Source organism: Crocodylus siamensis, chromosome 3 (assembly GCF_052110815.1).
Source record: "Crocodylus siamensis isolate JL-2025a chromosome 3, ASM5211081v1, whole genome shotgun sequence".
Taxonomy (NCBI): domain Eukaryota; kingdom Metazoa; phylum Chordata; order Crocodylia; family Crocodylidae; genus Crocodylus; species Crocodylus siamensis.
In genome coordinates, this window is record NC_143397.1 from 181,275,476 (window position 1) to 181,299,116 (window position 23,641).

The window sequence follows — 23,641 nt, forward strand, 5'->3', positions numbered from 1 at the left end:
GTAAGGCCAACATACACACACACACTGAGGCAAGTCTCACAAAAGAGAATCTGGGAAAACCTGAGCTAGTAAAGAAACATCATGTTAAGGAGAGGAGCTAGCAATGGATATTTCATACCAAGCCTTCAGCGGCCTTAAGGCAGTAGTTTACGTTGTTTGTTTCCTTTTCATGTAGATTTATGTAAATAAGCTATTTTAAATTCAATCTATTTATACTGAATAGCATGCACTCTTTGAGTCTGGAGATTTCTCATTCAAACAGAAGCATAAAAACCCCAACTTGGTGGTGTGCTGCAGATTATAGCTTTCAAGTATCTTCAGCCATTCTATAAATGCTGGTCTACTATAAGGTAAGTGGAAGAGGAAGAGTGGCGTATGCATCTCTTTCAATGTAATATGTTCTCTTCTTATTTATTGCCTTTTTTGGTCACTGCTGCACATTGAATGACATTAAAAAACAAAACAAAACTATCTACAATAACACCAAGGTCTTGCTCCAGAGCCATAACAGGTAGTTCAAAACCCAGCACCAAGTTGAGGCTATTTTTCCGCAGATGAATAAACTTCAGTGTCTGCAGTGTAAGGTAATCTGCTTTCTTTCTAGTTTTGTGAAGTGTAACTTTAAAGGCACAGGCATTTCACATTGTAGGCAGATACTTGGAAATGCATGCCAGGCAGAAATCCATCTGCTTTGATCCACTGAAAAATAGGTGGATTGAACCTAGATGTATAAAGTTACAGAGAAAGGGTTCTCATAGAATCATAGAAAACTGAGGTGGAAGGGACCGTAGGAGGTAATCTAGTCCAACTCCCTGCTCTAGTTGGACTGTCCCCAACTAGATCACCCCACCCAAGGCTTTTTTTACCTGGGTTTTAAAAGCTTCCAAGGATGGAAATTATACCACCTCTCTGAGTAACCTGTTCCTGGGCTTTACTACCTTCCTACTGAGAAAGTTCTTCCTAATATCTAACCTAAACTTTCCTTGGTGCAACTTGAGACTATTGATCCTTGTCCTGTTATCTGTCACTACTAGGAACAGTTTAGCTCCATCCTCTTTGGAACCACCCTACAGGCAGTTGGAGGTTGCTGTTAAATCCCCCTTCAGCCTTCTCTCCAGACTAAACAAGCCCAGCTCCCCCAGCCTCTCATAAGTCATGTGCTCCAGCACCCTAATTTTTTTTTTTTGCCTTCCACCAGACTCCAATATGTCTCCATGCTTTCTGTAGTGGGAGGCCCAAAACTGAACACAATACACCAGACGTGACCGCACAAGTGTTGAATAGAGAGGAAGAATAACTTCCCTCAATCTGCTGGCAATGCTCCTACTAATACAGCCCAGTATGCTGTTAGCCATCTTTGCAACAAGGGCACACTGTTGACTTACATTCAGCTTAGAGTCCACTGTAACCCCCAGGTCCTTTTCTGCAGAGCTGCTGCTTAGCCAGGTGGCTCTCAGCATGTCTCAGTGCATGGGATTGTTCTGTCCTAAGTGCAGGACTTTGCACTTTTCCTTATTGAACCTCATGAGATTCTTTTTGGTCCATTCCTCCAATTTGACTAGGGCTCTTGGAATCCTAGCCCTCCCTCTAGCATATCTACTACACCCCCCAGCTTTGTCTCATCTGCAGATTAGCTGATGGTGCACTCCATCCCATTTTCTAGGTCATTGAGGAAGATACTAAACAAAACCAGCCTCAGGACTGACCCCTGGGGCACTCCACTTGATACTCACTGCCAACTAGACATCAGACCATTGATTACTACCCTCTAAGCCTGATGATCCAGCTAGTTTTCTGTCCACCTTACAGTCCGTTTATCAAACCCGCATTTCTTTAGCTTGCTTGTGAGCTCTTGCGTGTCTTTTCTGTTAGACTTTACTCCCGTTCCTGTTTTTATCTTTATTGAGAACAGGTCATTCAGACACAAGTGACAAGAGTTGCTCTTTGCATACATTAAATGTGATTCCAGAAATCTGGCTGGGGTCTGGGAAGTGGAAGAAATGTATTTACATACAGAAGGCCTATTCCTTTAGGGCTGAAAAGAACCCATAGGGCAAATGCATTGTTTCTATTGTTTTTTCCCCTTTAAATGGATCCCATTTCGTCCCTCTCCAAAAGGTGCCGAGTTTAAGGAGTTTTGATTAGTATGAAAAATCTCCAGAAGTTGGGTCACAGTGGGTTTGATTATTATGCAAAATGTTGAGAAGCTGGGGTTTTATTCCTGGATAAGTGTCCTGCCCTAGCCAATTTGTTCTGTAATATATATTCTGAATTTAGTAAATAGACCAGTCCGACCTGATGCATCCAGCCCACTAGGGTATATTAGTCAACCAGCTTATTCCAGTCACTAGAGTTCTCCCCAAGAATGATTAGTCTTCAAGAACCACCAGGAACCACTGAATACCAAAATAGTATTTGATAAAGGTCTCTTCCATATTAAAAGATAACTGCAGTGCTATTAAACCGAAGTCCAGCTCTTTATCTTACAGTCCAGCTCTTTATCTTACAGGACCCTTCCCAAGGGTTCATATCCATACAGAGTCCCCAGATGGCTCCACTCATTAAACTCTCAGGATGCTCTACCCTCTGCCTCCCTGCAAGAACTGTGACAATGTCTAGTTTTCTTCCCTTGTGCAGAAATACACAGACAACTACATTCCTGTCTCAGCATTTATAGGGCATGTTTTAGTCTGCTACTAATTTTCCACTTGGTTTTGCTTATGTAGTGTGAAGGAGAGCAGAGAGGAAAGCCTGTTTAACTAAAAGAAAAGCAGAATAGACCATTTAACCTTACAGTTTAATAATAACGCCCCCCCCCGCCCAACAAAAACCAAAAAACTACCATTCACCTCATCTTCCAGCAGATGTCTCCACATCCCAGTAAGGTTTTCTTGAGAGAAGCAGCTTGACATAGGGATGTTATGTAGCTGGCAAAACATAACAGAGCCAGAAAACAATTTGGGAAAAGCTTAAACTTGTTTTAAAGTCTTTCAGATACTAGAGTCATATATGGTTATTATTTGCGTTCAGTTTGGACCCACACATGTTTGACCAAGCTTGGCATCTCTTTACACTGGACACTACACAAATACACAGTGAGAGCTGCCGTCTGCCTCAGTGAATATGTGATCTTAACAGACAAGGCAGGCAAAGATTGAGGGGGAAAATGTTGAAATTAAGGGGATTATCCAAAGTAAATCTGGAGGTCAGTGGCAGCTATAAGGAACAGAATTCAATCAAATGCTCTTGTAACTTCCTCTTGACCTAGGTAGCCTGGGCACCTGGCCCATGCTTCTGAGAAAAAGAATAATTGTACTGACTGTACTTTCATGACCCTCTGAAAAGGTAGCAAAACAGATATTTGGTGAATAAGTACATAAATAAGCAGCAATGAGGGTTTGCTGGTATTTTCCTGATGAACAATAAGATTGGTGTTAGTGCAGAGCTTGGCTAGAAAAGTAAAGTTGAACTCTTATGTTCCTGTACCGCACTTATTGCGACATGCTTTTTTTTTTTTTTACAACATATTATAAAAGAGAAGTTGATTAAAGGTCAGGCATAGTGTGTTAATGACTGACTTAAGATATGCTTTGGTTAGTTGAAAGTTTGTATATAAATACCACATAAGTTATTTAAGGAGAATACTGACGATACCGAGGGGCCCCACAGCTGACCCTGCTTCAAAAAGTAGAAATCCACTTCTTTATGCCCTAAAATCTTTAAAGAGTTCCTCCTCCATCCCCTCTCTACCAAGGGATTTCAGCATTCTTGTGAAAACCAATCCAAACATATATGAGTACACAATGGACAAGCCCACACTTGCAGATATCTGGGATTTTTTGCCACCTTTGCTGTCAGTTGAGCACTTTGAGATCAAAGGCAATTTAGGCATGGTATTGGCCAGCCACTGTGGTAACCAGAAATCCCACTGATAGGAGTGGAAAATGTGGCATCCTGAGTCCTGTGCTGATCTCTAGCCATGATAAAACCCATGGTGGGGGGAAAAAAAAAAATCTCAGGCATTTAGTTGCCTTGAGGATAATATGATGAGAATATTTGTAATCAGGTTCCTCATAGAAACTCAAGGATGTCTGATCTCAGTAAGTTTTCAGAAGCGCTTGAGGAGGAAAGGGGTCTTCTAGTTCTTCCCCAAAAGCTGTATGATCCATTATTAAGACTTCAAGGGACAGGAGACACTCCTATATCTCCTAGAAGATTTCCCATTGCTACAGGGATAGGAAGGAGCAGGCAAGATGGATATTTAAGTTATGGAGACTAACAGAGTAATGGTATTAGATGAGAGGATATTCTGCCATGGTTACTACTGCTTGGGAGTTAGAAGGGTATCAACAGTTGGCTGGAAACCCTTGTATGAGAGGTAGGAAGTTCCTGGTTGGAGCATGCTCATTTGGGAACACAACCCCTTGACAATAAACCTACATTTATATTTATGAGCATTGCCGAATAATATTTTTTAACATTAATTCACTTATTTACAGACACACAGCTGCCAAAAATTGCCAAAAGTGCCATAGTATTAAGAATCAAATATTCCTTGTAGGAGAGTGCATGGGTCCTTAGAGCAGTAGGCCAGCATGGACAGGAATGTCACAGCTCTCATACACCAGCTAGAACAGGGTTGTTTGCCTGATCCAGATATCTAGATTGAATTTTCATACAGCTGTCCATGGAATGTGTCCTACCTTCTATTAGCAACATAGATAAGCAGAAACATTTTCACTGTGCTACCAAGACTATATCTAAATTGCTTTAATAGTTGTCATGATTTAAATCTATTATTTTTTATTCTAAGACCACTTTGTATTCTGTGCCAATATTGGATTTGAACATTTGAGAATTAGCTTGGCCATTAGAGAGAGAATCATCAGAGAAGAAGTTCTGATTTAGTTCCGAATACAAACTTCTACAAGGGAATCATACCTGCTTTGGGCACTCAGAAAAAGTCACTGGCAGTTGCTGCACTAACACAATCCACTCGTGAGGGTAAGGGACAGCTGCAACCACCCCTGTGGCATCAGTCACATCACCTGCTTCCCTCTTTTTGAAATATTAGATCTGTTCTTGGGCAGAGCTAACAGAGCACTGAGACAGGCTCATCCCTAATGTAATTGGACTGACTGTAGTAGAGATACCTAAAGACCAGGTACTAGTCCATTATGATCAATGCTATCTTTCTGAAGGATCAAGTCCTTGGTCCTGAAAGTGTGTCCTGAAGGTGGTTACTGACATGTTTGCTTTCCCAGCAAGGAGGGCCTGGTAAAAACATAATTGTAAACCCACGTGACTCAATCCAGTGCCAACACTGAGGTTTGTCTGAAAATCCTTTGCAGTCATCCATTTCTCTTACTGCTCTGCAAGTGTTTCAGTCAACAGGATCAGCCAAGCTATAATTGTAAGGAAGTATAGTCTTCTGGGAAGCAATACCCTTGTAGGTCTTCTAGTTTTATTCCTTCAACTCCAACTTCCCTTTTGAACAAATAGTTTAGTAGAGCTGGCTCATACACATGGAAAACAACATGTGGAATGACATAGCGTAAGTATGATTGAATAGACACTGATCATAATAGGGCCTCTACAAGACTGACAAAGACTGCTGGTTAGTGATTCTTGAGTCTTAATGATGGTCATGACCCCAAATATTTATTTGAGCAATTTATAAAGGACATTTTATCTTTCCTCAGCTGTATGCAAGTCTGACACTGTGTGGAATGTCTTGGTACTACAAAAATCAGCCACCATCCACCCCAAAAGAAAGACATACAACAGCCCTATGTCGGTTTCACTACCGTCATAATAATTCTGGGGTTGTCCACCAAATTTCCTTACAGTGCTAATAAAAAATAACTTACACATTTCCTTTCAACTTATTCTCCCTGTTCCTATCACAGGTGTTTGACAAGGGACAGGGGCGTAGGTTGTAGCCATGCTGGTCTAAGGAAAGGCCAGGCAATTATTTTGGGCAGAGGGCTGCTTACTGAGTTTTGGCAAGCCATCAAGGGATGCATGACAGGCAGCCAGGGGCAGATTAATATTAATTTTCAAAATTTTTTAGGGGCTCTGTGGGCTGGATAGAATGTCCTGGTGGGCTACATTTGGCCTGCGGGCCACATTTTGCCCACCCCTGGTCTAAGGACATAGACAAACAAGGTTCTTTGGGTAAATCTGATATCTTTTATTAGACCAACTCAGATAGTTGCAAAAATTCTTCTTAGCAAGCTTTCAGGTTTAAATACCCTTTGTCAGGCTGATCAAGCATCTGCAGTTGGTGTGTGCTCTTCCTGGATGGAAGGAATAGTAAAGAAGCCAGAGGCTGGTATGCATGCAAGAAAGCCAGGCTTTCTTTACTATTTGTAACACAACTGCCTCTACTCCCTCTGATCCATCCTGGTGCCCAGAAAATGCATCTTTTCTTAGAAAGAGTAGGAAACTTCTTTAGGAATACCTAAAGGGCGATGATGATGATGACGATGACGACGACGACGACTTAAACCAGGTGCTTGCTTCACATACATAGGCCAAATCTCTTTTCTTGATTTTTAGGAAAGCATTCATTGAATACATTGCCCCTAGAGGTGTGACAAGTTTCCAGCCATATGCTCTTTAAAGTTTTGAATAAGTTTCCACTGGACAATGGAAGGTGGGGGAAGGACAAATTCTTGTGTGGAAACCCTGGATCCTGGTCCCAGTATTCCTATACATGTAGATAGCACTAGTAACATTTATAATAATGTTAAATGTATGGGCTTGATCACTCTTCTTCATTACATTCACTCATTTTACACAATCATCCTGCTATTTCAGTGATGTTTACCCTCAATTTATACTGGTGCAAGCAAAGGTGTCAGTTTCTCCATGTTCCCAGACATTGTTATATCTGTGACCCGTCATTTACATCGAACTCTGGACACATTTGAAGTATCATGAAAATAATATCTTTAATGTACAGTTTATATACTTACAATACAGTTTAAATTTGTTCATATACATTACAGGGATATTTATTTGCACCTGGATTTAAATAATCTACCTTCAGCCTTTTCCAGAGAAGCCCAAAACAGCACAATTCCACAAAAACACACCTCAATTTATAACGGAAATATACTAAGCCAAGGATTTTTGTGTTGCTTTCAAATATTCACTTTGCGTAGATCAAAAACGTAATTTAAAATAGCTAAACATAGTTATTTTATACAACAACTCAGTGGAAGATTACCCAAGTCAAGAAGAATCAGAATCATACCAGAAATTTTAACATATGACAGTCTGATCATTATGAATATAGATGGTCAGACTTAAACAACTCTTGGACTACTAGAAGTTGAAGACATCCTCACTAGAAAGGTGCTTTTCCCAAGGCCACAGCAATGTACTTGCACTCATTCGTTACCCAGTATTACAAATACCTTGTGACAACACAGGTAACCTATTTATTTTGGCTAATAATGTACCAATACCATCTAGCTGGAAAGCTGAGGACTTCAAATACTAATTGCATCCAAAGAATGTAACTGGGTGAGCTCAATTTTGGCAAGATTTTGCCCCATCCTATGCCTGTTAGCCCTGGGGGGCTAGTAGTTGTTTTCCAGTGCATCCTTTTTGATTAGTATAGAGTACACCCCATCTGGTCCCCTAGATTTGCTATGTTTACTCTCCATTCTACACAGACATGCCTTCAACCACCGCATCATTTTCCCTTCTGTACATACCTTAGCTCACTTCCAGTGATAAAGACCTAAGCAACTTGTATTAAAACATATTTAGCAGGGAAACAGCTAAGTAGATGTCTCAAGAGGAAGATGCAGTAGAAAGCATATCAAGTACTTTATAAAAAAAATTAAAAAAAGGAGAGGGACTTGAAATTAAGTGTTTTTACAATGTTGCAGCTACTTGCACACAGCTTCTCTTGAAGCTATTGTGAAACCAAGTCAATTAATGTGGTAAGATGGTGGCACCAAATAACCACATAAAAGATACAAAGTTGCTTTCATCCAGTTCTAGCTGCAAACCATATGCATTTTTTTGCTTCTACTGGATGGATGAAGTGTGTTTTGCCTAAGTTTCAAGTATAACCTACTTTTAATACAGCAAAAGTAAAGAAAAAAAAGATAGCAAGATATACAATAACTGATTTCAGTAAGACTTTGGTTAGTCACAAAGGTAGTAATAGTAATATAGAAGAATCTTAATTATAGGCACAATATGGGTACTTAAAAATTGACCTTTGTTTCTCCTAAATATTTCTTCTTGTTCTTCCCCCTCAGGAGTATTGTTGCTGCCCCATAAAAGCTTCTATACTTTTCAAAAGGTAAAAGGGACTATTAGTACACATGCCACTGTGTTGCATAGAAAGAATAGAAAGCTCTTGTTCCAGAAAGTACACAACCGTGGATGGCATCTTGTTCTGGCATTCCAGAACTGGCCCTTTTAAAAAGAGCGTAAGATACCAAATCATTAAATTAACCTTATGGGCCTGATTTCAGCTATTAAAAAAACCCAGCAAGTTCAAAGCTACACGAAAGAGCACAATAAAATCTGAAACGACAGAATAAGGTGCACTTTTCCATAAAGAATTTGTGAATTTGCTTGTACCTTGACTGATGTATATTTTGACTACATCTCTCAGACTAAACAGAATAAGACACCAGACAGCCTTAGCCTGCAAATATGCTTAGATGCAAAATGATTTAGAGACAGACTTAAAGTACAATTACAATTAAAGACTCTGACAGCCAAGTTGTAGACTCTCTCTTAAACATAAGAGTAGGAGTCAGAGTCAACACTTGTTAAATTTACTCCAAGTGATAATTACATGGAGAGGTAGGTAGCTGTGTTAGTCTGAAAATGGCAGAAAGCAGGGTATTTGCATCTTATACACCAACTAAATTAGAAATATCTCTCTCAAATCCCAAAGTGATGTCATCACCTCCCATTGACTAACACAGAATTGAGGACTCCCAGCACCTTCACAGGAGGTGCTAAGGACATCAGAGAATCTGTCCAAAACTTTCAGACTGAGACATTTTCAAATTGGTGGGAATATTCAGATAACTTTAATGCTGTAGCTGACATGCATTAGCATGGCGCTTTATAACTATAGATTTAAATTTCTGCACCCAGATTTTTAAAGCTATTTAGGCAGTGCTTTGATACAGCTTACGTCACTTAAATGGGCAAGTCCAGTTTTCAAAAGCAAATTAGACTCTCAAATCCTACTAACTTACAGTAAGACATATTTGACTAAGCCGCTTACTCCACTCAGGGCTGCAAGATTGTAGGCCTAGATTCTCAAAGGTAATTAGGTGGTGAACTCTAAGTATCTAAAAATGGCTGAGAATGTAGGACCAAGCACTTTTTAAAAAACTGGGCCTGTGGGCCAAATTGGCAGCTTGCTTAAGCTGTTTTGGTTGGAGGAAAACAACAAAAACAAGTCACTATAAACAGGAATTCAAGGACACACAAACCCCTCTCAAAAACAGCTTGTGAAATGAAGCCTGTGAACTATTTTTGGGAAAGGGTGAGAGGCATGTTGTATGCTAGCTTACTATGCCTAAAAATGTATAAGCAATGCTATGACAGAACAAAACATTTGAAGGGGCGCAGAAGTAAGTCTGATTGGTCTTCCATTAGACGTTGCAGCTGTGGCTATGTGCTATGGACCTGATCCAAAAACATATGCATATTCCTCTGTCCTTCTGGAAGCCCTTTTTTTGTCTAGGTAGGCATTATGGAGGTATGGTGTTAACAGGGAGTTCGGGGCTTGTTATATGGTAATTCTGGATGGCTCCTGGAGCTCTTAACCCTTGGACAGTCTGCACATTAACACCTTAAATTGGTTTTATGCACTTGTTATGTGGCTCAGATTTACAGCACTTCAGGCCAGGATTATCTTTGATCCACATTACCCAGCTCCTGTTCCATTAAGGTGTGGCCACTCCCCACAGACGCGCCACCCAAGGGGATGTCCTGCAGTATCCTGGGATCTCTCAACCCTGCAGTATCTCAGGATCTCTCCACCCATGCAGCAGGGATAGAAGTCCATCCTGGCTCATCAGCACTGTATTGACAACTCACTGCTGCAGCTCCTAGACCTGCCCCTGCTGACCAAGCCTCTAACAGCACGTCACAGCTGTGAAGGGGAAGGACACAGTCAGAGAAGGTTTCTAGACTAAGGGTGCAACTGCTCCAAACATCAAGCTACAACTAACACTGATCAACATTTATGCAGCTCACAGCATGAGGTGCAATAAGGCCCTTAGACTCCTCGTTTTCAAAATCCATTAAATGTTGTCTATAACAAAAGCAGGCCAAAAGGCAGGCAAACAGTATGCATCCAACTACAAATCAAAGCTGCCAGTTTCCCACAGATGTTTTAGGATATGGCTACAGCACAATGCAGTACCATATAGAGATAGAGCTGTCTTAGGTACTAGAAGCAGTACAGCCAAATTAGCACGGCACTGGCTGGGATAATAAATGTGGAGACATAACCTGTAATGTTCTGAGGCATTTACCATTATTAAGACAACCACCCTCTTTTGGAGATCAAACATTTTTTAACATTAACAAGCGAAACAAACAAAAATAGGTACCCTTCATTTTAAATGTAAAAAGCTTGGACCTTCCTTTGCTGAGTGACAGCTGGATTTAGTTAGGTTTAATAAGCAGCAATTACACTCTGCATGTGCCTATGGACACAATAGTGCTTAGCTCTGAATGGTACCCAAAATTAATTCACTTAGTCTTTATTTATTCATTCAATCCTACTTGCACTTAGAAAATTGATTCCGAGGGTATGTTTTGAAACCCCTCATTATAAAAATAGCAGAAGTAGTCAAGGATAGTTATTGATTTGTTGCATCAGTCTAATCTTAGCATTTGGCAAGAAACAACAGACTCTGAGGCAGGGAGTTTTGATTTGGTTTTCTTTGGGACGAGGGGACATGGGGGTTAGGGGGGTGGGGAAAGGGATAGATGGATGTCCAATAGGGTCTTGAAGGTGCTACTGCAATACAAATAGTAAAACTGGACTTTGAATAAGGCATGACATGAGATTTGTACAGGTCACCAGAAGCAACATCCCCTCAATGCAGTTCTGCAGTTGAGAAGACCTGCTCCATCAGTCTCTCGAACCCCGATGTACCTTCCTGCTTACTCTTGTTGCTTCCACCACACTTCTTACATTTTCCATCTATGAAAAAGATGAAAACATAGTAGAGACACTTGCATCCCTGCTCAGACCTCCAGAAACCAGATAAATGTACCACAGAAGTATAAAAAGGGCTCTGAGAGGTCAGGTTCTGACCAGGGCAGAATTCTCCAGGTGCACAGGGAGGCTGGCTCCCCAAGGTATGCAGGACTAAGGAGGCTCAAAGGGCAGCTAGAAGTCACCACTCTTTCCCCTGTGCTAGCACTTGGACCAGTCGTTCCATGCTGCGTCTCGCAGGCCTCGTCCACGCGCGCTTGGTTGTGCTAGCAGTAGTTAAGGAGAGAGGGCAGCTGGCATCACAAAGCTACCCCAGAACATGCACATGCCCAATGTGCTTCTGGTCACTCTGCCTGACTCCTGCAGCAGCTGTGCCTCTACAGTGTGCAGTGCTTTCTAGGAGGGTACCAGTTGCTCATGGGATTGCTGCAGTGGGCAGAAGGCATCGGGTTGTCCAGATGAATCTTCTGCTGTCTGCCAGTGGCAGCAGAACCCGTGTAGTTTGGGCAAGGTGGTGCGACTGCAGTCAGAAATGGGATGCTGCCACCACGAAGTTGCTCTACGGGCAGACGCATGCAGAGTTTTGCCGTCAGAACTTGAGTTAGGCTGGCAGAACCAAGTTTGTGCTGACTAAGCCTTGAAAACGTGGCATACAATTTCACTCAGGGTATTTAGAGTCCTCTCAGCCTTTTATGGGAAGTTCAAGTGCTTTTGCTTTTCCCTTCCACCTCAGCAATGTTTTAGTTCAATGGGACTCTGCATAGTTGCAAGGATCTGCCTATATAGCTGACTGCAGTGTAAAGTGTAGCTCATGAAATCAGTATTTTCATCTCATAACAGCAGCAAGAAAACTGGTTTTCTTTCTGGCAGAAAAGGGCCAGCAAAATGGCCCTCAATTAGTAGAAGACTCCACTGTTACATTGTTGGGATCTACTAAAGGAAACATACTATTTGATGCCCTTCCCGTGAAGGCTGGCAGTCATGTTACTATTTCACTGATCTGACAACAAAGCCACTTTTGAAACCTACAGATTGTGAACTTCTAAATCAAGACATGGAAATGGCAGATTGGTTCGGTAGGAATGATTTTCCCCTACAGACAACCAGAAAAGGACAAAATGTTATCATCAGGGTTAATGACTTATATATTTTAATATTAAAAGGATTTTGTTCAGGTGCAACAACACAGTAAGTTTATCCGTGAGTACTTTACAGGTAGACTTTTGTAAAAGTATCTTGAAGAACATACTGTGAGCCTCACTTCAAAGCATTTGTTTAGCTCTAACGTTTTCTGCTACATTATTGAAAAGGACGATTTTATAGATTTGAATGCATCCTTTAGTGAAAAACAGAAATTAAAAGAAGTCATAGCATGTTGCCAATTACTATTTGAAAAAATAAGCCCAAAAGAAATGCATTATATTTTGCTGTTAACATAAAATTGTAAACTGGATTTGTGTGTCTTTCAGCATTGATTATTCAGCAATAAATACTACATCTTGACAGACTACAAGGAGTAAAAATTCCCTTAACGTCCAGTTTTTAGCAGCTGCTGAATGTTCAGTGATGCACAAGGCACACTTCTATAAGGTTCTCTACATTTTGTATTGACATATAAAAGAATCTGTTCACCACTCAAAATGTTATCTGCATAGTAAATTTCTTCTATTACTATTATTTACAGGAAGGGCTTTTAGTGCAAAAAACAGGAAATGACGTACTAGCCCCAGTGCTCTTAGCACGTACCGCATACAGTTTCATTAAACACCAGTCAGCATCACTGGACTACATTTTAGGCCGCCAGCCATTAATGAACTGCAGTATTTTCTTAACCTGCAATTTGCTTAGCTTAAAGTCTTCTGAAAGAATTTCTTCCGTAAGCTGAACAAGTAAATTGCCATCAATCTTCTCCGTAACAAAGAAAGATATGACGTCTTCTGATAAACCAATGAACCTCAGAGACTTAGATACTTCCTCTATTGAGAGTCCAGAAAGGTCTGTAGGTGGCTGCCAGGGAGAGCCGTCACCACAAGACCTTGGTGCTAACTGAAAGTGAAGCGGAGATGAAAAAGGGTAAGAAATAGAGAAAGCATCCTGCATGCCCTTTTTAACAAGGTACTGATCTTCTGACAGGTCTGGTGATGCAGTCTGAGATTCTTCTTCAGCACCATCTATTTTTAGAGGCAAAGGGCATAGGTCTACAGCTGGCTTCTCATCATTCATTTTCGGTGCACGAGGAGGTAAGGCAGGGCATGAATGGCTCTGCTTTGTATCGCTGACTGCCAGAGTTTTCTCATCAGTGCATTCTAAAGAGTAACTTGCAGACTTTGGACAACTGGAGATGGCATTACTGAACTCAGCTGGGACCAGCTGTGAGTACCCAGCAGGGATTTCACATCCATCAAAGTCAAAAGTAAAAGGTGCTGGACTGTTTCTCTTTGGTGTGCCCGGTGTCTTCTGTCTTGGATAACTATAACTTCTGCTTGGATCCAGCAGGAAGTCATTCCTATTTAGGCCTTCAGAAGTTCCAGAAAAATGATTTGGCCAGGATAACCTACAAGACAGAGCTTCAGCTGAGGGGCTTCCAAAAGGCATCTTGCTGTCAGGCTCTTTTGATTCTGTTGTCACCACATTACAAGGGTAACAAGAGACAGGGGCACTCTCGGTTGGATCTGTTGGGTCACTTTCTGTTATGCTGCTTTAAAAAATAATAAAAAAGAGTGAGTGAAAGGTAGCTAAAGCAAAGAACTGCTAGTGCTTGAACAACATGTATACTTAATCAGGGGCTGGGTGTTCCAAACTAAACCCGGGAGAACATTAAGAACTGAAAAAGGTCGCCTTGATTTATTATCACTGTTAATCTTGTTGTCCCTCTGCACTTCCCACAATGTTTAAAATATCTTTAAAAAGTTTCCCTGGTTATGCTAACTTCACCAGGAAACTACATGCTATTCCTCACATAACCTTTTTTCTCTCCCCTACCTAGTTTCCTATTCACAACACCAGGGTATAGGAGCAATCTTACCTGAAGATGCAGACTCTTCTAGAATGGTACATTTTTGTCAACCATAAATATATTTATGCTAGCACCCAAAAACCCCATTCAAGTTTCAGTCCCCATTGTACTAAATGTGTGCTACACTAACATGGAAGAGAGAATTCCTGCCCCAAAGGGCTTATATTTAAAAGTTGCTAAGATACTACTCTGCTCATGACTTGAAAGCCACAAAGAGCACTTAATGAAACATACACTGCCGTTTATGAAGCAGAATACAGAGTAAGTGAAAAAGAACAGTGATAATTTGGTATTATAAAACTGCCATTTAAATTTACAGTTAAATTCAGCTGTGAAGGCACCTGTCTTTTTTTTCCCTCCAAGTGGACCCAAGTCAGGTCACACTGCACTAGTCCCCAGTGATAAAAACTAATTATTGTCAGCCAACAAGACTGGACAGTTAATATCTAAAAGCACTGCATGAGTTTAAAACCAAGGAGTGAAACTTGCCAACAGCAGCATGCAACCTCCTATTAGAATCAGCTACAATGATGTGGAGGGGAAAGTCAAATTCTTTACCCAACATAAAAAAAGAAGAGATGTTGAGGTGTGATCCTAGGAATTATGAACCCATAAAGCTTTACTAAGAAAACTGGAAAGTAATTCTGCCAAACATTAAAAACATATTTTTAAATAATGTATTTGTATAAGAGACAAACCAACACAATGGAAAGAACTATTTGAATTCTCATTTTTTTTTTACTTGTAATTTAGCAAGCAGTCAGGATGGAAACTTGGGACAGCATTGTGTGACAGTTCAAAAACTTCTACTGAATGTGCAGATGCACTCAAAGAAAACAGTTAAGAGATAGGGAACCATGTTTTGTGCAGGAGGAAGGCTTATAACAGCAAAGAAAAAAGGAATAACTCTTAATAGGAAAAATTCTCATCTCCATCTGCTTTCCAAGCATTTTCTTAATGATGCAATGCAAAGTTATCTTACCAGTGTACAGAATCTGGCTTTAGGGCTGTCTAATTCAGACAGGAAAGTAATAAGAGACGACCTCACAGGGATGTATGAAACAACAAATGGCACAAAGAAATTAAAATTGGGTGCTCCTGTCATACCCTCTCAATATGAGAACAAGAAAGTCTTCTGTAACTTTAAAAAAAGAAAAACAAAACCAGTAGGTATACAGCCGATGAGGTAAACATTTTCAGAACTTGCACACCTATGGTAGCGTAAACCCACTGGAACTCAATGCCACAGGACATAATTGAGGCCCTTGTTCTGACAAGTTTCAGAAAGGTCATAGACATTTGTTTAGATAAGGGCAGACATTCAGTTATTATAGATCTTTAAGTTTTTATGCTTCAGGGTATGTGCAGACCTCTAAAAATGGGGAAATCCAGGAAAACAACTTCACCAATAAGCAGGTTATTAGAGAAATTTCCTCCTTGAGGGCTGCAAACAACTTCCCCTGGAGCACCTAAGATGACAACAGCCAGAAACAAAAAATGGACCATACATCTCCTGTGATTGGCAAAAAAGATATTAAATATTCTAATAACTTTTTTCCTCAAGTCACAATATAGTTTATTCATTGTATAGAAGTTACAAGATAGTCACTTAGTCATGGGAGACCAACGGTACTACTGAGAAACGGTATGTGATCCTGCATTTAACGTTTTTAATGTTTCCATTGTATCATACTACAAAAAGTTTTTATTTTAGAGTTAAATGCTCTTAAAGTTAGCTTCTACACTTCCATCTTATGTTATGTATAATCAAGATGTTACAGAAAATAGTAACTTCCGCGTATTAAATAATAAGTGTGCTTACCCAAATTTGCCTTCTTTAGAAGATTTTAAAATAGCCACTTGCATAAATTAACCCATAGCAGGAACAGTCAGTATACTAACCTTTTTTAAATAAACTGACAGGCTAGTTAAATGTAAAATTAAATAAAATAAAAAAGCAAACACATTATGATTTAGATTCCACAGCTTAGACATACATGTTGTGCAGTCCTGAAGAATAGTAGGACAGAGTCGGGCTTGGCGAACGCGTTTGTTGCCGTGCTGGTTTGATCGTACGAGGAGGAATGGACGGACTCGTGGATGAGGGCTTTGTACTTCGTGGTGGAACAGGTGGAGCATTGAGGAGTCTGCATTCCTCTCGTACCTACATTAGAAGTGGTAGAGGGAAAAAAAAAAACCTTTAGCAAATAGCTTGAGAACCTGGATAACAGCACTCTCAGCCAAATGAAATCTGTCAGTGCAGGTTCCTATATTTTGGAAAGAAATAATAAAAACAGTGATGGTAAATATAATATAAAATGTCCATCAGAAGCACCTGCTAGAAGAGGGATAAGTTTACAAGCTGCTAACAAGGATGTCTTGTGAGGCAGTTATTAGCATATGTTTTAAGGTACTTTTGTTTCACTAATTTTTCATCAGATGCTTTAAGAAAAGTCAAGGTTTATATTTATTAAAGGAAATTTTGCATAGCATACAAAGTTAGAGTGATGATTTAAGATATTAAGTACCGTCCAACAGGGCTTATTTAGAACAATCTCTACTAATGCAGTTCAGTCACTTGTAATGATTCTTCAGTGAGACAAAGAGAATATCTAAATAGGCTTTGATAGGGCTTGACATAGTTCAGAATTAGATCTATGAAAACCACTGAAGTCAAGACCAAGTCCCACCTTCTGTTTCTCAGATATACTTTCCTACCAACATATAAATTCTACCCCATAAGAAATTTTTGTGAAATACAAATCAAGGAGATGCAGCAGCTCTACAGAATTGAAGCAGACTAATTTTAGTGTATGGTGTTTTAATTCAGTTGCCATACTCACAGTTTTGCTGTAGTCCCTCAAGCAGTCCTGCTCTAATGGTTTTGATGGAAAAAATATTTTGTGTAGTTCTTTGTACCAGCCAGCAGAGGGCATGTCATAACCAGCCCTTCCTGCCATCCTTAATCCCTTAAATTCCTACCAGGACATTCAGTATAGACTGCCATGTGGGACGTGTTTCTCCTCACACTGCCAGGTCTGCTACACTGCCTCTGTGGAAACTTTGGATAAAAGAAAGTGACAGCTAATCCACAGAGGTCTTCATAAATTCTGCCAAAAAGCTGCTTAGGTATATTTTAAGTTGAATCTCTGGCACAGAATTAAATCGACTAGATTTACTGAAACCCAGTTCTACTTTAAAAGACAATACTAGTGTACCCCAGAAGCAACACCCTACACACCGTTATCAAATACAGGTAGGGCAACGAGGAACCTTATAGTTTTTTTTTCTTTCGTAGTAGTACAAAGATAGATGGAAAACCCAACGCTCAGAAAGGAGAGCCTGAAACAGATCTCCTTTGGATACTTGGGTTCAGATCTGAGCTTTTGGTTTGGTCCTAACTTTTGATCTGAAAAAAAAAAAAAAAATTGAGAGCAGAAAGAGCAATATAGGAACATAAGGAAGTGCAGCTGGATGAGACCACATGAGGATATCTAGCCCAGCCACCTGCTCAAGGCAAGATCATCCCTGACTGTATACGAACATTCAAATGATCTGAGAGCTCCTCCCAGTTTTGTTTTCCTGGTACAAAAGCTTACTGGGCGGGCACTGTACAAAGGTTAGAGGAGCCAGGCCAGTGCAGAATAGGGAGTTTGCGCTGCTGATGCCACCCAGGCAGTTGGCTCTTGTGCATCCATCCCAGCATGCTTTGAAGGATTCCATGGCTGCAAAAGACAGCAGACAACAACCAAGTGCACAAGGCAGAGCTGACTGGCTGGCCACCCTAGGGGAACACACTCCCTTGGGGAACTCCTAGCCATAATCCCCACCTCCCACCCTCTCACAGCTGTGAGGTTCTGAAAGAAGACTAGAAACGTCATGTTAGTAACAGGCATATCAACTTCTATTCCATCCGTCCCACATGCACGGGCTGATGCACCCCGTTCCTGAACTTACTTTGTTTTCCTTGAGGCTTCATGAAGGATTTGGTGGGGAAAAGCCTGACTGGTTGAACAGCAGCTCTGGTGGAGACGGGAAACCCACAGATCCAGGAGTTGTGGGCAGCATGGAGATGTGCCTCAGTTTCCCCATGTTGGGGGTTTGCCTTTAAACAGGATTCCTTGGGACACCTTCAGAGAATCTGGGTGGGGGAAATCCTGTCTGGCATAACTGCAGCTACAGTGGTGGGGGAAAAGGGCATAAGGGAGGGAGGGTTAGGGTCTAAGTGGGTGGTTCTGGGTCTGGTCAAGTGGGTGAGGGTCTTCTCGGGTGCGTTTCCCCCTTTTCCATAGGGAAAGTGGCAGGACTATATGTCTATGTCTACTTCCCGATTCAGACCAACCACCTCCAATCTCCTGTATCTAAAGTACCTTGTCCACATCCCCCTGCACCTGGACTTGCCTATTTCCACTCCCTCTGATGTCTGGACAATATCTGAGGGCTCTGGGAATGGCAGGAGCATGGTCAACTGGTCTGGGTATGGGGCAGGGAGTAGGGCAGGGTTTGGTGGGTCTGGGTTTGGCAAGGTCAGGGTCAAGCTCCACTGAATCTTCAGGGGGAGAGAGAAGGAAAAGGATGGGTCCAACAGGTCCTGGTCTGGCGAGAGTGGACCTAGGGTGGTTCAGCTCTGCGAGGTCTGTGTGTCACACCAGATGAAGACACAGACTGCCCAGCATCATGTGCTGGGGTTACAGATGCCTCAACAGCCTGAGTCTCCCTGCAGCCATGAGACACAGCATGGGGATGGTAAAGGGTGCCACAGCATTCAGGAAGCACATTTTCCTCCCTGCTTGGCTGGAGCAGTAGAGTGTATCCTGAGTGACAGAGTCTCTGTGGACCCATGAGGGAGGGGGCAGGAGCAAAGCACACTGAGATGTCAGACTTGCCTTGAGGCTTCTGTCAGAAAGGCAAGTGTACAAATGTTTGGTCTCCGAGGAGGAACTCTTCCAGAAACAGCTTCTACTGGGTTGGGGTTGGCTTATTTTTCTCCCAGAACCACCATTTTTGCTCCAGGAGAAAAAAATCTTGAATTCCTATACACTTGCAGTTTCCACTGGAAAAGCAGAAGCTCTTCCAATAGAAAAATGAGTGTCTGTACATAACCCCTGACTAAGCCATCCCAGTCAACTATTTCTCTAACCTGCTCTTGAAAACTTCCAGGGATGGAGATTCCACAGTAGCCTATTCCAAAGCTTGACCACTCTTCATATGCAACATGAATTGGACTGAAGAGTCTGATAAATACAAGACTTGCACTGTCAGATAAGATTTCAAGCAAAAGAATGCACTCAATACATTTATAGCTGTTTTCAGGTTGCTGGAAGCACTGTGGTAGCTCAAATCTTTTGTTATTTTTGGCAAAGCAAGTGAAAACATACTGATATCTTTTTTAAAAAAAAGACAACTTCTTGCTTTTCAGTGGAAGTTTTGAGGAGCCAAGTGCCATACCAGACAGGGCAGATTTATGAACCTACAAATCCTGTCATTTAGAATGGCCCTCACTCCAGCACAGTGTGTGAAAGAGCTAAGTGCCATAACCCAGGTAGTTTCCATGGTACTTGGCTAAATGTGCCTTGTTGCACCTGTTTCTTCCTTTATTCATGTTTCAATTTGGTCCCAGTTGTACTTGAAATAAAAACCCAGTAATGATTCTCATAGAATGTACCAGTGGAATTGACTAGGGTGTACACCTCTGAAGAACAGTAGTCATTTTATTCACATGAACAGTCCCACTAGAAAAAATTGCTCAGAATTAAGTTGCTATGCATCTGCAACAACTCCCACCCACTTTAAGGGGCCAGGCCCTTCACAAACTGCATCCAAGCATCTCTAAGATGCAACTGGAAAGGGAAATTCTCATTTTAGGGGAAAGTACACTTAAAACTGTATTCTTAATTTTAAATGCACTGCAGAACTGACAACTTAGCAGCACTGCAACGTGCAATTAGCAATTAAAGTGATTTAATTTATTTAAAAAAGAAAAATGTGGAACCTTTTTGCAATCTGCTTTAGTGCTTTCAAAATGCAATAACCCATTTAGTATTTACGTGAAATTGAAAATTAGGGACTGGGATATTTCAGCACATTTCTTCCTTAATTCAGAACAAGTTAAAATTACAGTAAATGCCCAGCAGCACAAAACACTGAAATAAATCCGACTCCAAGGGCTCTTATTTGCTCTCTTTAAAAAATCAAATCTATTTTACTTATGTTTGCTGTTGAATTCAGGCATAAAACTCTTCAACCATTTTAGTGCTGTGCCCCAAGGATGCCTAGAGACTTAATTTTTTTCCAAGTCGGACTCAGCAAAGTTAATATGGCATGTACCATGTACCCACAGGGTTAGGACCATTCAACAGAACTTATTATATACACAGGATGGTCAAGGGGTTAAGACATTTTTTACTTAAAAGAGTAAGACACTGGCACAATGAGCAGCATTTATGATGCATCACCTTCACTAAACTAGCTCACAGAGAGGTTTCTCCATCAGTTGGTCCACACATTGGGCAGACTCAGATTTTAAGAAAACCAGTATAAGATCAGTATGAACTGAAGGTATGTCTGCATGGCATAATGCACAATGCTCCACACAGATTCCCACACCCAGTTGTGCTATACTGATCCCTGAGCTGAGCTATCTACCTGTGCCTTGCAGGCAATGGTTCAAATGTTATGAAATAGAGCTGAGCCAATGGGGAATTTTGTCCTTACCAGGTTTGGCTCAAGCCAGCGATAAATCCTCATGTTTCATAAATAGAGTTTGGGATGGACAAGGAAGGGAAACAGTGTATGTCAAGGTCTATGGGAACCAAGATACAGGGAACTATCTCCTTAGTTACTCTTTCATTATTAAATGGGTTCTCTTTTAGTTGGTTACACTAGAACTATCCAAACTATCCAGTCCCTATGCTTGTTTTGCTGAGATTAGACAAAAAATGTTTGTTTCTTCAGCCCTTGAAAAGCCCTGGAAAATCCCATTCTTCATCAATTTTGGTTTCTTTAGCTTGAAAGGGTCTTATGCTGTAGACCCGTGGTTTTCAAGCTTCCTGAAGTCACTGAACCCTTCCACATCACTTCTGCGGCTGCAGAACCACTACCCACATCCCGCGAGCTGATGCGCAGCCAAGCAACCCAGCCCAGTGGCAATGGTGGCACACTGCCTACAGGCCTGCTCTGCCATTACTTCCAGTCTCTTTGGGGGGGCTACAGAGGACCCCCAGCATGCTGTGGAACAGTTTGAAAACTATTGCTGTAAATCACTTGGGGTGCCTGCTCACAAGCCATAATTACAGCATGGGGGAGCAGTCTCAATTAATTAAGTCTGCTGGAGTGTGGTAATTACTGGGATCTAGCCAGCCCCTGTGTCTCATGTATCACTGTCTCCGCACTTCAAATTGCAACAGGACACTTTAACTAGGCTCATTCAACAAGTTTTAGACAAAGTGCCTCTGCTGCCATTCTGGGGATGCTTATACACAAGATGCTCCAGGCACTTTAATTAAAAGTAGCTCTTGGATGCCTTTTCCAGACATCAAGATATGAATTGTCCTAATGTACTCTGGCTTCTGCCAAAGCCCTAGTCCTGCAGTGGGTTACATTCACACTGGGGGAACCTCATACAAAGCAGGTATATTCACAAATGCAACTGCAAGACCATGGTCTAAACCCATGCCAATTCATGTGGCTTAATTTTTTCAGAACTGCCCAAGTTATTCAGGGTATTTTGAAAAAAAATGTTTCTATGACAAAATGCATCCTACCATCCCTGTTCCAAAGACGGAAAACAAATGCTTCTACCTAAGGTACCTCCATTTAAAAACAACCCCCCACCCCCAAAAAAAAATAATTAAAAAATCCACATTTCAAGATTTGCTGCTTATACGAATTTCAATCGTCCAGTATATAATGGACATGCTTAAAAACAAAACATCATTCAGGCTTAATTTTCTTAAGCCTGAAAGGACTTCCTATTTTATGGGCCTTGCTTTAATAGGTGCTTATCAGATGAAAATACTATAGAATCTATTGATCTGAACAAAAATATTCAAGCTTCTAAAATCATTAAATGCCTTTTCCTCGCAAATCAACATTTTTCCTTTATGTGCATTTTAAATTTTGACATGCAGAAACAGAAGCAGCAGCCAAGTTCTAGAGACATACTATGGAATATTATTTTAGAGAGTAATTACAAAACCTTGTTTGTTACCAGGTACTGAACTCCATCCACTTACACTATAAATATTCCACGCAGAAACTGAATAAATATCTTTTCAACCCTAGCTCACTGATGAAGTCAGGTAGGTTGCCAATATTCATCCTAAAGCTGTTCCACTAAGCCACAAAACAGATTTGAGTGCTCTGCTTGCACTTTCTCCAGTATTGTCATTGAACCCACTTTTGATAATGTAACACTTGCATATGCCAATCAGAGCTGGGGCATTGGATTTTTTGGTGATGTGTTTGTTTTTAAAGGTGGTACTTAAGAACATGCATGACTATAACTGATGTCTAAACCTATCAAAGGAGGTTGAGGGAGCCCTTAAGACCCAGGTCATCAGTAAGCCTCACCTCCCTGCAGCCTTAAGGTTTCAGTGTAACATTAGGAAGGGGATAATTCCTACAGAGTTTACAGTAGGAAACACATAGGATATGGTCTGAATATGGAAAAAGGCTCTTATTGAGGCTTAGGAGTCAATAATCCTGCAGGTCTCCTAATCGAAATGCAAGCTGTTTCTAATAAATAGCCTGCCCTGCCTAAAAAAAAAAAAAATATAAAACCAGTTTGAGCTGGGACACCAGTCTCTTCCTGTTCACCCCTGGCTCCCTCCGAACCAATCTGTTATTGTACACTTGGGAATTAATCGTCCAGCCGTTTTAGAAGCATGACTAATAAACAAGTTAGGAAAACATATCTAAAAGATTAAGTCTTTTTGACCTGTCTTTCCCACTTTTAAGCACCTGGTGACTCCAAACTCCCATGGAGACCCCACGGATGGTGCTGACAAGCGCAGACACCTGCTCGGCATGGCACACTGCAGCCCAGAACTCCTGAGTTCAAGAAATCCACCAGCCTCAGCCTCTGAAGCTTCGATTACAGGCACAAGTCACTGTTCCTGGCATTTTTCTTGAGCTCGTCTGGGTCTCTAATTACCGGCAAGGTTGCAACACAACATGCCTCAGATGCACTCCAACACTTTATCAGTGCTCCCATTTTGAAGCTTTTATACGCCTACATATGCGCATAAATCAATGTTTTGCCCCCTCCCAAATCAAGCTAGAATAAGCACACTGAAAATGTAAACACTACAGCAAAACAACCCTTGGACAGAGTTTTATCCTTCTAAAATGAAACGGGGAGAAGGGCTGTTCTGGCAGGACTCAAGGCCTATAGGTCTAAA

At 41.1% G+C, this 23,641-nt stretch overlaps 1 protein-coding gene across 5 annotated transcripts in view; it reads right to left on the reverse strand.

Moving 5' to 3' along the window:
• Window positions 1-6,937: 6,937 nt before the first annotated feature.
• The window catches only part of GAREM1 (GRB2 associated regulator of MAPK1 subtype 1), a 138,405-nt gene continuing 121,701 nt past the window's right edge, over window positions 6,938-23,641 (reverse strand). For 4 of the 5 annotated variants that reach the window (XM_090039894.1, XM_090039898.1, XM_090039897.1 and 1 more), the window contains 2 exons: window positions 16,238-16,404; window positions 6,938-13,922 (listed from right to left, as the gene is read on the reverse strand). In XM_090039894.1, the coding sequence (XP_089896020.1) occupies window positions 13,010-13,922; window positions 16,238-16,404 (1,080 nt within the window). In that variant the 3' untranslated portion in view covers window positions 6,938-13,009. The remainder of the gene's footprint in view (window positions 13,923-16,237; window positions 16,405-23,641) is intronic. The other variant, XM_090039895.1, reaches the window with a different exon arrangement.